This window comes from Heloderma suspectum, chromosome 2 (genome assembly GCF_057233095.1).
Source record: "Heloderma suspectum isolate Gila_16-S chromosome 2, 16-S_ref, whole genome shotgun sequence".
NCBI lineage: Eukaryota > Metazoa > Chordata > Lepidosauria > Squamata > Helodermatidae > Heloderma > Heloderma suspectum.
Genome location: NC_139459.1, coordinates 246,369,613 through 246,386,927, shown reverse-complemented (window position 1 = coordinate 246,386,927; position 17,315 = coordinate 246,369,613). Strand labels below are relative to the sequence as shown.

General features: G+C 44.7%; 1 protein-coding gene across 1 annotated transcript in view; it reads left to right on the top strand.

Moving 5' to 3' along the window:
• The window catches only part of ABLIM3 (actin binding LIM protein family member 3), a 115,038-nt gene extending 100,619 nt beyond the window's left edge, over positions 1–14,419 (top strand). Inside the window, exons 13-21 of the mRNA XM_084838677.1 lie at positions 116–250; positions 1,529–1,593; positions 2,264–2,411; positions 5,591–5,620; positions 6,603–6,661; positions 9,606–9,666; positions 10,609–10,616; positions 12,032–12,112; positions 14,253–14,419. Coding sequence (XP_084694803.1) covers positions 116–250; positions 1,529–1,593; positions 2,264–2,411; positions 5,591–5,620; positions 6,603–6,661; positions 9,606–9,666; positions 10,609–10,616; positions 12,032–12,112; positions 14,253–14,366 — 701 coding nt within the window. The 3' untranslated portion in view covers positions 14,367–14,419. The remainder of the gene's footprint in view (positions 1–115; positions 251–1,528; positions 1,594–2,263; positions 2,412–5,590; positions 5,621–6,602; positions 6,662–9,605; positions 9,667–10,608; positions 10,617–12,031; positions 12,113–14,252) is intronic.
• The last annotated feature ends 2,896 nt before the right edge of the window (positions 14,420–17,315 follow it).

Sequence of the window (17,315 nt, the reverse complement as noted above, 5' to 3'; positions counted from 1 at the left end):
ACTTGGGGCTGTCCTGGATGTGCACAAACAGATCTGTTCCCTCCCCAGGTCGTTTGAGTCAGAGCCTTTAAAAGAGCTTTTCTGTCTATCACTCTCTTTATCTGTTGCTTTTCAGATGCCCAATCTGCAGCTACAAAAAGCAAAACCAGTGAGGATATAGCCCAGACCTCCAAATATAGCCCAGCCTATTCTCCAGACCCATATTACCACTCAGAGACAGAGTACTGGACTTTTCAAGGGTCACCAAAAGGTAACATTCTCCACTCCAGGGCACTAAAACCTCTGTAGCAGGGGTGTTGAACCTTAGGCTCATGGGCCAAATCTGGCACTCCAGGAGTCCCTAGGTGATCATGCCCCCTTCTCCTCGCTCCACCCCCTTTCTACTGACCACTGATAGTTTGTTGATTTCCCAGCTTTTGTGCATTTTCCCTCATTCTAAAAGGTTGAACTGCCTCTCCTAAGTCTTAGAGCCTTTCTACATGAGACATTTGTTGTGCGCGCATGATTCCTCACTTATGGTAGTTTGTGGGTGCTTTACATGACATCATCATTCTCTAGGGCCTCTTCCATGCTTTGCAACCATTATTGTGTTCTTTTTTTCTAACAAGGAAAGTCTAGCACTTCTGTGAATGGTGCCATGAAACCCTGGTATATTTGTGCAATTCCGCTATACCACAGTGCCACCTAGTTGTTGTGTAATGGTACATATAGGACAGCAGAGGAAGAAACTCCCTGGGGGGGGGGGGGAGAACGTTTAAAGGAGCTAATCTTAGACCATTTCTACACAAGGCTTTTACTGCAGGCTTGTGATTGGTCACTCATGGAAGTTTGCAGGTCCTTTACACAACTTCGTCAACCTCCAGGGCGTCTCCTGCGCTTTCTGACCTTTATCCCGGGTTTTAAAAGATTGGGGATAATGCAGTAATAAATGTTTTTCACCTTCATGGCTGTGTGAAATTGTGCAGTTCCACTATAACACAGCACCATCTGTGTATATGTATGTATGTATTCTATATGTATAATGAAACATATAGAATTTGCAGACAAAGGGAGTCCCAGAACAAAAGCCCATGTCAGCCCATGTAAGGAGTCAATCTTAATCCCGCAAAGAATCTAGAAGCTCCAGTAAATTGCAGGATAAAAAGCCTGGTGTGGAGAAGCCCATAATTGCACAAAAAATCCGGAAGCAGAATCCTCAGGAAAATGGCCATTCGTTAAAGGCCATTAGGTACTAGCAGTAAGAGCTTTAAGCTAAAATATGCTGCTATTTTTAGAACTTTGGCCCCACCACTTTTGCCTTTGGCCCTGCCCACCACTGGAATGCATCCCCAGGAACTTCCCTGAAATTGAATTCAACCCCCTGGAGGAATCAGTGCTGAAGGAATCTCTGCTGGAGATAACAGATTGGAGATAACAGCAGGGATGTGCGGGTGGGGGACTGGGCTCCATATTTGCAGCTGTTGTCTTACTGTAATGCCATGCAGGTCTGTCCTTTGAACTGACTGCCCCTGCCTACATTCTCTTGTAGCACCACGAGTTCGGAGATTCTCCTCAGGAGGAGAAGAAGACGGGTTTGATCGAGGGATGCATAAAGTGAGTGCTCTCCTTCATTGATTCACCTTGGTCCATTTTAAGCTGAGTTTGGAAATGCTGCTCCCCAGCTTCCTTTCCCCTTGGGGTAGTGAACCTTCAAGGTCCTCATTGTGCCATCTTCCGCCACTGTACTCTAGTAGGAAACCTTTCAAGAGGAGACAGACTGCAGAGGACTTTGGCTGTTTTCTGTACACCTGCAGATGACACTCCCACTGTGAGGGATAGTCTGGCCTTCCCCAACCTGGCACCCTCCAGATGTGTTGGACTACAACCCCCATCACCTAAGGCCAGCAGGAGCTGTCTGGAATGATGGGGATTGTAGTCCAACGCGTTCGGTGGGCGCCAGGTTGGGGAAGGCTGGGATAGTCCATTGTCGGTGACTTCATGGCAGAAGATACGACATCACCAAGTTCATATCAACAAGGGCTGCTGCCTCTTGTTCCTTCTTCCTATGTTTTATTACATGTTTTACTATATTATGTTATGTTGCTGTTGTTCACCTTGGACATATTGTTTTGGAGAGATGGGATACAAATTGTTTAAACACATACATACGCACTAACCTCAGCGCCCCTGACATTGTACAAGAGAAGCTGAGTTTGTGAGAAAAGGAGAGAGGCTGCATACCTATGTGTCATATTCCTTTTCTTCACCTTTTGTGGTGGCCTAGATCCAGACAGGCATTGGCAGATTGATACTGAAGGAAGAAATGAAGGCACGATCCAATTCCTATGCCGACCCCTGGACACCACCCCGCAGCTCAGCCGGCAGTCGAGAAGCTCTTCACACCGCTGGCTACGAAAGCTCCTTGAATGGCTGTAAGTAATCCCAAGCCTTCCCCCTAGCCCCTGCCTGCCTACAGAGGGGTGGCTTCTAGGAACGCATGGCACAGGAGGGCTGCTTTTTCACAGGGCCTCAGTTGCTAGTGGGTGAGAGAGAGGATTGCTTGTGGGTGGCATCACAGACAATGCCGAATAATCCTGGCATAGTGTAAATTCAGATCAGCTGCTGAGCCTGCAGCACTGGAAAGGGCAGCTCCTCTCAACTACTACCGGAACCAATCAAGCTCTTCTATTCCCCCTGGTGGAACTGAACAGAGCTTGGCCAGATTTTCTGCGGACGTGTTGGTTCCAGCCAGATTTTATTTTTCTTGATGCAACATTCATAGCCAGGGATTGTGAGACTGAGGGAAGCAGAAGTGCAGTGAAACAAACAAAGGCATTAACAAATGGCCAGTTCAGGTTCTGATGTGCAGTGACTCTGTCTGTTTCAGAGCTACCTCATACAACCCAGCCATTAGCTCACATCTTTGCTTCTAACTCTCATGCTGCCTTCCTTTGCCTGATCAAACCACTCCCCAGCCTTTTACAGGGCAGGGAAGAGAGAGCCAGGGGCATTTGATAAGGAGTGCATGGGTATATTAATTTTAATTATTACTTTCCTGTACCACCCAATAGCCAGTGGTTCAGGATCTAGTGGTAGATCAATGGATGGTTTGCAGTAGACTAGCAAGGATTTCTGATTCTGAGTTATTTGACAATAGCAGCAAAAGAATTTTTTTCTATATTAGGCTGTGGGGGTACTTCCAGATGAGGCTTTTATCCTGCAATTCCCCTGCCTCATTCATGGAATTTTATGGAGGGTTTAGATGACATTGTCTTCCACTTGTAATCTCCTGTGTTTTCCCACTGCTTCTTCCATCTTTTTCCTTACCGCAGAAAGGGATGGAAATAGCTGCACAATGCTTTCAGATTGATAGCACTAGGAGCCCTCCGTCTAGAGGCACCCTTAGAATCCCTGGTCTCTAATGTAACTCAGATGTAAATTTGCACTTGTATATGCCAGTCACATATGGCTCATGGGATGCAGGAGGCATCTGGCTCTCTACCTGAGTCACCATTTTCCATCTGGCTCCACTGCCCACCTCAAGCCACTCCATTTCACCTACTGTGGTTAGTGAACTTTGTAGTTCCAGTAGAAAACAGATCTGAAATCTGCCCATGCCTGGGCCAAGTAGTGATGTACAGATCTTGTTTCATTTGTTCCATGTATGTTTTATGGATTGTCAGGTGTCTTTCGTTCTGTCATCTGCTCATTGGCAGAATCAGATTCCCCCCCCCCCGCTTCAGAAAAATACACAGAAACATCCACCACAATTTACATAACTTTTGCTGATGTGCAATATTTTGCTTATTTTTCTTAGTGCTACACAGTGGAAGCTGAAGAGAAATCAGAGATGTATAAAACATGGGGGGGGTTGTTGCTTTAAAAAAGGCGTATATATTAGCGTATTTTCTACCAACTTTTGTACGACTAAATTTCCGTACAATTCTGGAAAATTAAAAAAAAATGCTCCGGAAGCCTGCAGAATCTGCATGAGTCAGAAGATGCTGGTCCACTGTGGAATCTTTGGGTCAAATCCATAGAAATCTGAAGTCATCTGAACCTGTTTCAGATTTCTCTGACATCCCTAGGGCCAAGGAACATCAATAGAGAGCCTTTAGCTATATTCATTCAGTTGGTAGATGAGTGGGTGTCTGGAGAGATCCACTGTCATTTCCCCATTTGTTGTTTGTCAAGCATCTTGTACCAAGCAAGGTGTGTGTGTGTGGGTGGGTGTTTGTTTGTTTGTTTGCCAGTTCTTAACATTTCAGGGAGCCAGAATATTCAGTGTGCTGCCACCTAGCGCTTGAGCTCAGAGATAAGTCTGATGATGAAATAATGCTCATAAGAATGGTACCATGTTTCTTTCACAATCCATATAAGCCACTATTTGTGTGTGTGTGTCCATTTATCTGTGTATGTGTTCCAGGCTGAACATGTACACCTTCTAGCACACATACGCACTCCCGCTCTGGCATTCCCTGGGGCACCCTAACAGTCAGAGCCTGAAGGAGTCTTTCATGAATCTTTGATGAACTGCCACATTATTCCCACCTTCATCCCTCCCCCATGCCCCCTCAGGCAAAGGGAGTGTGGGTGAGGGGCAAGCCACAGAACTGCAGGTGTGCTCCTGCAATTGCATCAACTGGCCACCAGGTGGGACTATTGACAGTTGCGCTGTTACTCGATCAGTTTTGGTTTGGGATTTTTTTTTTTAAATACTAAAGGTTGAGGCTCAGACGAGGCATGGCATGTAATCATCTGTACCTTTTCACTGACTCTTAAGCAGCCTCAGGAGGCTGCAAGTTTGAGGAGCCCCCTGAGAATTGGGGTGGGGCGAGGGTGGGGAGCTTGTCAACTCCAGCTATTTTTCTGCTCATAGAATCATAGAACAGTAGGGTTGGAAGGGGCCTGCAAGACCATCGAGTCCAACCTCCTGCTCAATGCAGAACCCAAGTCAGAGCATCCCTGGCAGATGGCTGCCCAGCCTCGTCTTGAATGCCTCCAGTGTGGGAGAGCCCACCACCTCCCTAGGTGAAAATTGGCTCCTTCACAGTTATTTTTCTCCCCATGGGGGAAATGGTGTGAAGGGATTTTGAGCTGGAAAATCTCTAGAGGAGAAGAAAGTAAGGTTAAGCAAGCCATACTCCCACACACAGCATCACTTCTTTCTCCACAGTCAAGCATGCTGGCATATGACACATGGAAGAAAAGTTGGTGTTGTCATACGAGGCTCAGAGGACACACACCAGTCTGACAGGAAGCTAGACAAGAACTTTATTGTCTCTCTCAAACAAGAGCAGAACAGCAAGAGGACACTTCTGACCCCACCCAGATACAACAAAGTCCAGTGCCACCTAGTGACTAAACTATGCAGTGACATTATCCACACACTGTGAGCCTGGCAAAACATGGAGCTGGCTAGCAATCATTTCCACAATCCTCCCTCGTTCACACCAACTTTTCTCCCTGGGTTTGTGTATACACAGTTGTGTGGGCTTTGCATGTGTGAGGCAGCCTGAAGGATGTTTCCAGACATTTCCAGACCTGCATTCCTGTGTAAAAGTATATTCCAAGTGCATGCCCCTGACTCTTGCTTTGTCTTTCCCAACAGCACCTCGGACACATTACCTAGCCGACAGTGGTATGTAGCACCCTGTCTCCCAGCAATCTTGCTTTGAGCTCTTTCATTAATTTAGGCACAGCCAAGGCTCTGGACTTAATGAGACTCTGTGGGGCTAGAACAGCTTCCTCTTCACAAAGCTGTAGAACCTACAGTTGTGAGAGGAGAATGTAGCATCCCTGAATGCCTGGTCTCTCTCTTACTCATGAGGTGCTTTTCGGCCTTAATTGTGTTCCTTAAGGAGCAATCCTATGTATATTTAGACAGAAGAAAGTCCTACAACTCCCAGCATGCCCCTACCAGCATGGCTAGCTGGGGCATGCCGGGAGTTGTAGGACTTTCTTCTGTCTAAACATGCATAGGATTGCTCCCTTAGTTGATGTGAGGCTTCTTGTGAGTATGGTTATAATGTTCAGGGGAAGGGACTGCATGGCAGGGCCAGAACTAACATTACGCAGGGTGAGGTGGCCTACCACAGGAAGCAGATTTTGGGATACCATTAGAGAAAGATTATTGTCCATTATTTGGTTTATTATTGTATTTTCTTACCAGCTGGGGGTCGAGAATTGTTTGGATTTTCTGACCAACTTCCTTTAACATGTTTCCAGTGAAATGCTTCTACCATTCCCAGAGATGCAAACACGCTGAGAGTCAGTGTGGTGTGGTGGTCAGAATCTTGACAAGGGCCAGGTTCGAATCCCTGAAACCTCATAGGGCCACCTTGGGCCAGTCGCTATTTCTCAGCCTAACCTACCTCACCGGATTGTTGTGAGGATACAATGGGGGAGAAAAGCACCCTGAGCTCCTTAGAAGAAGGGTGGGATAAAAATGTCAAGAACAGAAATAACTACTTATGTAAAGGAATTAAGCTTTTCCTATTCATCTGCCTCACAACTAATTTTCTACTGTGCCTGGACACTAAAGATTTTTCTCACTGAAGCTTTTTATAGGCAAGTCAGTCAATCAGTCCAGCTTATGAAACCTGCTCTTTTTCTTTTTTCAGATCCCCTCATTTCCAAATCTGCCTCTCTTCCTGCATACAGAAGGAATGGACTGCACAGGGTAAGAGTGCCCATTGACTCTCAGCCACCAGGTGTTAGCATTCCAGACTATTTTATCTGCACTGGTAGGGGTCATCCCGCACACACTCTTTTGATTACTCCTTTGGGAAAAAGAAGTCCAAGGAAGAATATGGGCGATTTCCTCTCCCCAGCACTGCCACCACCTATGCAGGAACTACTCCTTCAACTAGACAATCCCACCTATGGGGTTTCTCATTTAGAGCAAATACTTCTATTTCTGGGCCTAAGGAACTCTCTGCCACTATAACTCAGAGTTCCACAAGCTGACCCTTTTCCACTGCCACCAATTCTTTTAAGATTGATATATATAGATATAGATATAGATATAGATACATACATACATACATACATATACATATATACGCGCACACACACATACACACACACACACTGCCCAATAGCCAAAGCTCTCTGGGCAGTTCACAAAAATTAAACCCTCCTAGTAGCTGGTATAAGAGGCTTAGGTATGAAATGGGCACCAGCACTAGAGGCAAGATAGACTATTAAAGAAGTGGATTTATTAAAGGGATATTTTGTACATACGTGATTATTAATATTTACTCTGGGCTTTTCAAAAGACTGCTTAGTGACAGTTCTTAAGGACTCAAGAGACACTGTTGCTGTTACAAGCCTCTAATTACTTCTTTTACCCCAGGCCAAATTGCCTAAACCTCCACCTCAGCCAAATACAGTTACAACGAGGTCCAGCTAATGGGTACAGTCTTCCTCCAACACCAGCATTCCTTCTGTTGTATTTCTGGCTACTTGGACAGTTTATCTAGGTTTTTACTGCCTGCTTTATAACTTTCTTTTGGCAAGATCTTAAGGCAGCCTCCTGGCACAACACAGCCACCTGCTCCCTAGTCCGAATCTTCACCAGCCAAGTATGGTTATCAAACAGAGAAAGAATAGCTTAATATTTAGGCCTTAGCTCTTCACCTTCTCCTCCGCTTTCTCCTAATCCTTCTAAAATACCACCCACCAACCAGCAAACCTCCTTCCTCACTCTCCACTGACTGACTGTCTAACTTAACGGTCCACAGTCAGCTCCTTTACTGTCGTTTCCTAGCTGCTCTTTTCCACCTAGCTAGAATCCCCGTCAAATCAGAATTGAATTTACCTGCTCCAGGCCCCATCTAACAATATTCAAAGTGATTGTCTCTCTCTCCTCCTTCATAACACTAAGCAACTACGATTCAGGCATCTGACAGTAACAAAATAAGACCTCAGGCCTACTCAGAGCCAGTGTGGTGTAGTGGCAAGAGTGTTGGACTAGGAGCTGGGAGATCCGGGTTCTAGTCCCCACTCGGCCATAGAAGCTCACTGGGTGACTTTGGGCCAGTCACAGACTCTCAGCCCAACCCACCTCACAGGGTTGTTGTTGTGAGGATAAAATGGAGAGAAGGAGGATCATGTAAGCCGCCTTGGGCTTACATGATCTCTTCCTTGCAAGAGGAAAAAAGGCAGGGTATAAATGCAGTAAATAAATAAATAAAATATTGTAGCCTCACAGAGGCCACACAAAGTGAACATTACATAACAACAACAGTTATAAACAGGTCATTTCTTCACAAAGGATTTTCATTATTAAGTACTGGAAGCCCTCTCAGCCGGAGTTTAGAATCCTCCTGGAACACATACACTCCCATCAAGCCAAGAGGGCAGAGAGCCAGGAGGCAGATGCTAAGGAACAGCTGTGGAGATTCCCCAAGAAGATATGAGCAGATAAGATTCCCGGTGGGAGTTAGGGACCTAGAAAGCCACAGCCACTCCTGAAAATGCAGGAGTGGCCAGTGCCTCCGAAATTTCTGAATGGTTTCCAGGCTTCTTAAGTTCAACTGAAGCAGAAGAATCTGTTCTCCTGTATAATAGTTCTGCTGTAAAGGACTGGAGAAACAGTTTCATGGCCTAGGGTTATGCTGAGGGATCACAGGTTGCTCACAGGGCAAGCAGCTGCTAAATGAGAGTAAAGTGGTCAGATGTATATGTAACTGACTAGTAATTAAATCCTGGGTAAGATTCCCCTGGAGATCAGCTGGCCCTACCATTAGGCAGATTGAGACCGCCACCTCAGGCAGCACAGATGCAGGGGGACAGGAAGTGGCAGCAACCTGTTGGAGGTCAGAGTTGTGTGTGCCATGGAGCCTGCCCTTCATTCTCTAAGCTAGACTGTTGCCCTCAGATACAGTGGAGGACACTCTGGCATTGCCAGCACTGATGTTAGATTCAACTGCCAGACCAGTCAGCTTCCATACATGGAATGGGAGGGGGAACCATCTTGTCCTTTGTCTCCGAGAGCCAGTGTCTTGGGCTAGTGAGAACCACACTTTGCATGAATATTTTTGTCACTGCACTACAATCCACAAACTATTTAACCTACTGCGTAAAGAAAATCGCCTCATACGGCTGGATGGCTTCATAAAATACAAGTAGGTACATGATCTTGGAGTGCCAGTGTGGTGATCTTCAGCCTAACCTACCTCACAGGGTTATTGTGAGAATAAAATTCAATATTCTATGCTTGCCACCCAGAACTCCTTGGAAGCAAGGTGGCATATAAATCTGATAAATAAGTAAATAACAATATTTGTCCTCTGGCAAAATGTTAGCACAATGGTTCTCACATTGGCTGGTTGTGATGCTGCTAGCATGTGGTGCTGAGGGTATTTTCCTCAAAAAGTACCTAAGGAGACTGACTTCTTGGTCTTTAGGATATAAATCTGTTGGCGCCTCCCCATCACAGACAATTTCACTGAAATTACTCCTCCTGCTCCCGCCACATGCACATTCTGGTAAATGTTTCAGAACACCTGCATCAATCTAGGCACCCATTGATGGAAGCAGCTATAAAACAGCAGAGGGTGTTTTAATAGCATTCCCTTTTGATGCCCACTCTTTCCCCTGAATTGTCATTTCTTCTGCAGCCTCCCAGTGCTGAACTCTTCCACTACGACAGCACGAATGCCGTCAACTGGGGGATGCGAGGTGAGTGGAAGGATTCAAGAACAGAAGCTTTAGGAGATCCCACTGTGGAATGTGCTCCTAGAGCCTGTACCAAAATCCTTTCCCAAGAGGATCTCATAGATTTTCTCCTACAAGAGTTAATGCTGGCTAAAGATTGTGGAGTTAGTATATAAGACAGACAAAGGTTTCTGGAAAAACGTATTCAAGAACATTAAAATAATTGGAACGAAACCATAGAATTTTTATTGCAAGCTCAGTCCCAGACCCTGGTGAAATCCATCATCGCCATCGTTGTTGTCATCATCATCATCATTATTGAAAGCAAAGGCAGGACACCACCATCATAAGCCATTTTAAGTCCCATTGATTTCAGCTTGACAGAATTAAATACATCCTTAAATCCATCCCACTGAAATCAGTGGGATTTAAAAATGCTTAATTTTGCCGGGATTGTGCTCCAGGTTTCTAGCCCTCATGGCTGTGAAGATAGGTGTGAAAGTATACACTCGGTGCCTGGTGAAATCTCTGAACCAAGAGGGGGGCTCAGTAGTGCTTTCAGCTGTCAGAGGGTGGGGCTTCAGGCCTCCATATAGTTCAATGCCCCTCCACACAGACTAACAGAAGCAGAATATATCATGCAAACTAAATACACATATGTAAAATATTACAAATATGAATATTCACTGAATTTAAGTTTCCTTGGCACAGAACTAGGATAACTCTGGTGCAGAATTTTAATTATAAATGCAGAGTACAGACTGCCCTGCGTACAGAGTGTCCTGCATCACAGTTCCATAGGACATAATGAATGAAAATACCACAGTATCAAACCCTTTCTTACATTTGAAGATTTGATCCAATAGTCTTAACTGAGTTTACAAATGCCAAAGATTCGATGATTGTAAAAGAAAAAAGAAAAGGGGTTGAGAGTCTGACCTTTGTCTATCTTCTCATCTCTTACAGAATACAAGGTAACACGTCCCCAGGAATCCTGTAGAATTCTAGAACCTTGGGTCCTCTCTGTATGGAAAGTAGGAAGCTGCCACCTCATCTGCTCTCAGATGCTGAAGCTGTATCAACTGTGGGCAAGAAGAAAATCCCATCTCCCCCTGTGGTGCTTTGGAGTGCTCCTATTGGGACAGAGCCATCCTCAGTGTTTTTTTTTCCGTATATGCCTAGGGGTAGGCCTAGGCATGCTAGCTCTTATGTTTGGGGCTTCTAAAAGTCTGCAAGCAGAAGGCACATTGTATGGTTATACATTGTGGGTTACCTTGTGAAATTCAGCACTTTGCAGGGGGAAGTAAATGGAGTCAGCAGTGGAGAGGCACTGGTTGCTGTGGGTGTTACCAGCAATGAAGCAAGAGACAGCACAAGGGGCACTGGGACATGAGTGCTTTTGAGGGACGAAGCTGTGAAAGGGGCAGAGTGGTGGGGGAGGGAGGGAGGCACAAAGGTGTTGCCACGTGCCGCCTCTAGCTTTCACCCTCATCTTTTTCTGGGAGCTTCTCTGCCTCATGCCTGGGATGTCTGCCTCCCACTCAGTGGCAACTAGAAACGAGAAATTAATCTGTTCCTGTAGATGTGGAAAGATTGTCTGCTTGGGTTCCAAAATTAGAATGCACCCACAGATTCCCGGATTCCCCTGCTCCGTGTTAGCAACAGCTATTGGGCCTTGGGCTTTCGGGCAACCTCTAACTAGAGACTGCTGTAATCACAGAGCTGTGTGAAAAGATTCCTCCAAGGCGCTATCAACCTGAAGTGAGACTGCTTATACGTTGCAATGTCTTGCTCTGCACCAAGGGGCGGTGACTGCATAGGTGATGTCAGTTTCGCTTTGGGAGAGCAGGAGGGACATAGGAAGCTGAATCAGACCATTGGTCCATCTAGCTCAGTCTTTACACTGAGTGGCAGCACCTCTCCAAGGTTTCAGACAGGGGTCTTTTCCCAGCTCTACCTGGTGATGCCAGGGATTGAACTTGGGACCTTCGGCATGCAAAGCATGTTCTTTATCGGTGAGCTACCGCCCTTCTTAGGAATTCTGTAGTGAAATTCTATACCATCTTATTCTGAAACAAATGCCATGAAATAGCTAAAACTGTTTTTGCATCCTTTGGAAGTTGAGCAAACAGGACATCACTAGTGCTGTGTGCCAGCTTGCATTGCAGTTTTGCCATGCAAATGGAAAGGGCCACTTCCCAAGAGTTAGGGTCACACTGTACATGCTCAGTGGGTAGTAACTTATATTATGTTCAGATAAAATATAAACGTGGGTGTTGTTGTTTTTAATCCTTGTTCTTCTCTTAGACGTTACAAATTGTATCTGCCTCTTCCTTCTTTTTGTGCTCATGGATCAAAACACTCTGTTTTTTTCTCCTTCCTTCTACAGATATACCCTTATGAGCTGCTTCTGGTGACAACAAGGGGGAGAAACCGCTTGCCCAAAGATGCGGACAGAACTCGGCTAGAGGTAAGTCAAATCCCCCAGCATTCCTGCCAGCACCCGGGTATGATCTGATCAGTCCGTTCCTCAAGGCCATCAGATCCTTTCCATATAAAAACATATTTCAAGCATGGGTGTGCCCATCAATTCTTGGTGTAGCCAAAGAAAGAAGTTAAATATCTCCTGCCCATTAAGGGTCATTGCACTCTGTGTGGACACTTTCATGCTTTAGGTCTCGATTGCATCTGTGTAGCACTTTTAGCGGTCAGAACATTTCACATACACGATCTCAGTAATCCTAACAATAGCAATGTATGGTGGGCTGGAATTAATATCCCCACATTACAGAAAGTGAGGCTGAGAGTGCTTCCAGATGGGGGGCTCCTAGCACCGCTAATGAGAAGCTATTGTGCAGCTACTCTGTCTTAACCTATTTTTTGTGGCAAGAAAAAGACAGAAGAAATGTTGGGGGAACATGGGAGGGTTACAAATGGAAGATATTGTCATCTGGATCCCTGTAAAATTCCATGAATGAGGCAGGGTGATTGCACAATTAAAAAGGTCATCTGGATGTCCCCTGAGAGATAGTGGCTTCTTCCCCTATGGTCACCTAGTTACTGTACTCATAGCAGAGGCAACCTATGAATGAGGGACTTCCAGGTTCACAACACGTTCTCGTAGGTACCTTGCTACAGCTCGGCCAAGCTTTATACCAGTTCGCTGCTGTGGGGAGAGCGATTAACCCAGCCACCAGCGAGGGAAGGGAGAGGACTGTGGTTCATGGCTATTCCGTACATATATATACTCCCACATGCAAACATGCTTCTGTATAAATTACCGCCATGCAATACAGTGCAGTGGTTTTAAATTACAGGGAGGTCAATTTCAGTTAGAAATATTGCATAACTATAGGGATATTTCATCAAAGGAATAGGCTACTTTAGGAGTGTATATTAGAATCTACTCTTGGACATTTTGGCAGTTAGATGCACATCTGTTGGGGTGCTTTAGGTGTAAATGGTCCATTGCACTCTTAAGGGTTTTTCTACATATGACAATTTATCAAACAAGAATTTATCGTGGTGATCATACGGTCACATAGGGAGCCAGCTCTGTATTGCAATTGGCATCCACCCTCTATGGCAGGGGATCAAAAAGTGTGATCTGTGGGCTGCAGGAACCACCATCCTGTCTGGTGGGCCTGGACCCCAGTATCTGCGGCCCCTGAAAACACAGGCGAGGGAGGAAAACACTCTACAAACAGGCTCTGTGTTGCTTGCCCTAGAGCAGAACTTCATTCCTAGAACATCCCAGGAAGCAGGGGTTGAAGATTCCTGCCTACTTCCTGCCATGCGCTAACAATAAAGTTACATAGAGCCTGTTCTAGAGCGTTTTTCCCCTCATTTTTGGTGATCGTGTTGGGGTATTGATTTTGTTGCTGTAAGATCAAGATCTGTTGCTGCTGGGGGTGGGGAGTGAGTGTGAGAAGGGTGTGTATGTGAGAGGTGTATGTACATGCGTGTATGTGTGGCCCCCACTACTGCAGCGGACACCCAATGTGGCCCTTGAGACTGAAAAGGTTGTACACCCCTGCTCTATGGTGAGCGTAATTTTTCTACATTTTACCTCACTTTTTCTGTTGTAACAGTTGGTGACTCCCAGAGATCCCTTCCCCTCCTTCCATTGGAGATCAAGAGAAGGGAGATTTATAAGTGTAAATATCATTAAATGTGTAACATTATCATTACGCAAATTGTAACCTTGCTTAGTGAAACAGATACCATAATGTGTCCTATTTTTTAATGTTTTACTTTTATTACATTGATATCCCAGCTTTCCTCTGTCCTAGAACTCAAGGTGGCATACATAGGGACATATCATAAGTCCCCTGCTTGGTAAATGATCATTGTAATCTTTCCAAATCAATTTCACTCTTCATACATGCACAAACAAAGACAAACAGATAACTGTTGTTCATGCAGCTCCTTTCTACTACACTCGGATAATTCAAGCCTCAATAATAGAGCATGAGGGTACAATGACAGAAGTTGGATGCAGCCTCAGATAGTCACAGTCGCTCATGCATTTCCCACATGGATTTGCATCCTGTCACACTTGCACATTAGCCACACTTGCACAATATTATGCCTCTTTTTTCTCCCTCCAGCGCCACCTGTCTCCAGAGGAATTTTACCAGGTATTTGGCATGACCATTGCTGAGTTTGATCGCCTGGCCTTGTGGAAGAGGAACGAGCTGAAGAAGCAGGCACGGCTCTTTTAAAAGCAGGCACGGCTCTTTTAAAAGCAGTGCATTATAAATAAATATATATACATACCTATAAATATATACATATATATAATTATATTTTATATATATATATATATATATATATATATATATATATATATATATATAAAAATAAAGATCTCTATATTGAAACTCTGTATAACTCTTTTTGTTGTACAGTAGGACCCATGGCTGCTTTCTTTCAAAGCCTATAGAGTGAATTGAAGTCTCCCAGATATTTTTATGCTCTCTGTTTCTTTTATTCCTTTTTTTTAATGTAACTGTTATTTGCAGAAAAGTTTCCAAGCGGGGGGTGGGGAGGAGATGGGATTCTGTTCTTATAACGGAACGTTTTCTTACACGAATGTCAGGCAATCTTGGGCATTATAGTATCTCACCCACAAGTCTCTCTTAAGTCCACGTCTAGCCCAAGGGAGGGAGGATGCTTGGTGGTATTGGGAAACATACTTCACAAGGAGCGAATTTCATTGCTTATGCCCAAACTATGGCATAAGACAGCCTTCCCCAACCTGGTGCCCTCCATATGTTTTGGACTTCAACACCAACCAGCCCCAGCCAGCATGGTCAATGATTAAGAATGCTGGGAGTCCAAAACATCTGGAAGACACCAGGTTGGGGAGGGTTGACTTAAGAACATTAGAAGCACTCTACTGGATCAGTCTGAGGATTTATCTTGCCTGGCCTCTTGTTCCCAACAGTGGTGAGCCAGTTACCTTATATTTCTTTGCTGTTAAGATTCCCATTACTCTGCCTTAGCCATGTCCAGGGCTGTGTATGCATTCTGCTGCTTGCTTTAAAAAAAATTAAATTCTGCACCAAGAAAAAGTGGATTATGAGACTTGTACACATTATGTAAATCAAACTTATTTGCATACCCAGCAGCCATTCAGATGCCCTGGGAAGTTAACAATCAGGGCTAGAAGGTAGTGGCCGCCCCTGTGGCTTGTCTCCAGAATCTAGTAATGAGACAGACTGCCTCTATACATGGTGCCTCTGATTAGCTACCATTGCTAGTAGCCACCGATAGACCTATCATCCATGAACATAGACTGCATTCACTTGCTTAACAGCATTGTCTTTTCCTTGTCATGGTGGCATGCACCTTGTCCCGCCTGCCCCTCAGAGACCTACTGGAAGTAGTTAACTGGAACACTTATTGAGCTCCTCTCTGGCTTCAGAGATTCTACCAGGCACTCTTGCTTTCATAAAATATGAACACTGTGATTCTTGTGATGCTGAAATCTGTGCGCATTTAAGAACCAAATTCTGTATGCCTTCTGCATTTACACAAGTTCATGGAATGTACACAGCCTGGCTGTCACCCAGGCCAACCTTCCCCAACTTGGTGCCCTCCAGATGTTTTGGTCTTCAATTCCCATCAGCCCCAGCCAGCATGGCCAATGGTCAGGCAGCACATCTAGAGGGCAGCAAATTGGGGAAGATTGGCTTAAGAACATTAGAAGCACTCTGCTGGATGAGGCTGAGGATTTATCAGAAGGCTGTGCTAGGCCCATCCATGTATGTGCCCTGTTAAAAATGGGCCTCCTTTCCATTCCTCAAGCATCACCCTCCATCAGCCAATTAGTGTGAGGTCTAGCTAGCAGCCAATTAAACCAGTAAGCACTGCCATGGGAGAACTTAATCTTACAAATCCAAGATCAACACTTTTCCTCTTTTTCTTTTTCTTTGCTAGAAATAGCCAGCACCACTATCCCATTTCCAAAAGAAACGGACATAACTCTCTCTCTCTCTCTTGACTGTGTCATTTAAATAAACTTTGTCTCTTGTTGTTAAGAAGTGATGAAACTTCACCCAGACAGGTATGATATTGGAGGCATTGCATCTGAACATTGAGGTTTGTATGAGACTTGGGTCTGTTCTAAAGAAGCATTGGACATATCTGAGGAATCAAACCCCAACATTTCAAATGGGCATCGAAAGAGGTGGATTGTAAAGAGAAAAAGAGGCAAGCTTGGAGAAGCCTTTGCACCTGCTGGAACATCATGTACATCCTTCCTTTGCATTGATTTCATTGGATGCGTCTGGCCTTTCATGGTCATTAGCAATGCCTCCAATACCAGATCAAATCAACGTGATAGCCTTCTGAATGAAGAATTGTACATGGAATGTCTTTATCTCTGTGGGAAATTGTAGGTTTGTTCTGCTTTCTTAAAAAAAAAGTTTTCTTATCTAATACACTGTTTGAACAAAACAATTGGGTATTGTCTCATGTTTTTTTCTTGATTGACATTTTTTTTTCTCTTTGGAAAGAATTGGCAAGATCATGGCCACAAAGCTCCAAACCAGGGGATTCCCTACTAGGTGAGCAGGTGTACGTCCATCCAGGCTGTATGAACTGATTCCTTTTTACAAAACAGACGATAGCAAGATACCTCTGTTTTTATCCTTTTTTGGTTGTCTCTAAAAGCTTATAAAGAGGTTGGTGGACTCTTTCCCTTGATGGAGTTCTCCAAGCAAAGCCCAAACAGCCATTGGCTGGGGATGTTCTAGCTCTGGGTTTCCTGTGCCAGGGGTGTCGTTCTAAAGAGTCCCACCTGGGCACGGGCCCTGGATCTTTTTGAGCTGTGCTCCAGATCTTTTGAGCTGTCCTAATTGCCTTTTTTTTTTTTACATTTTCCCATTGACTTGCATTGGAAAACAGAAACGGCCATATCTTTTTTAGTTTGTAAGATAAATATATGACATTTGGAGGCTTGGTAGCCCACATGGAGCTCATTGAGTCTGCCAAACTTCAGGCAGTTAGGTATAGTGGTTTTTGTGCTAGTCACAGGTAAAATTTGCTATTTTCAAGAAAATCTGTCAAAGCAAAGAGCTATATTTTTTTTATACTTCCACATACATGTATGGAATTTGGGGACCTGCCAGCCCCCATAGAGATGACTGAGCCTGCCAAATTTCAGA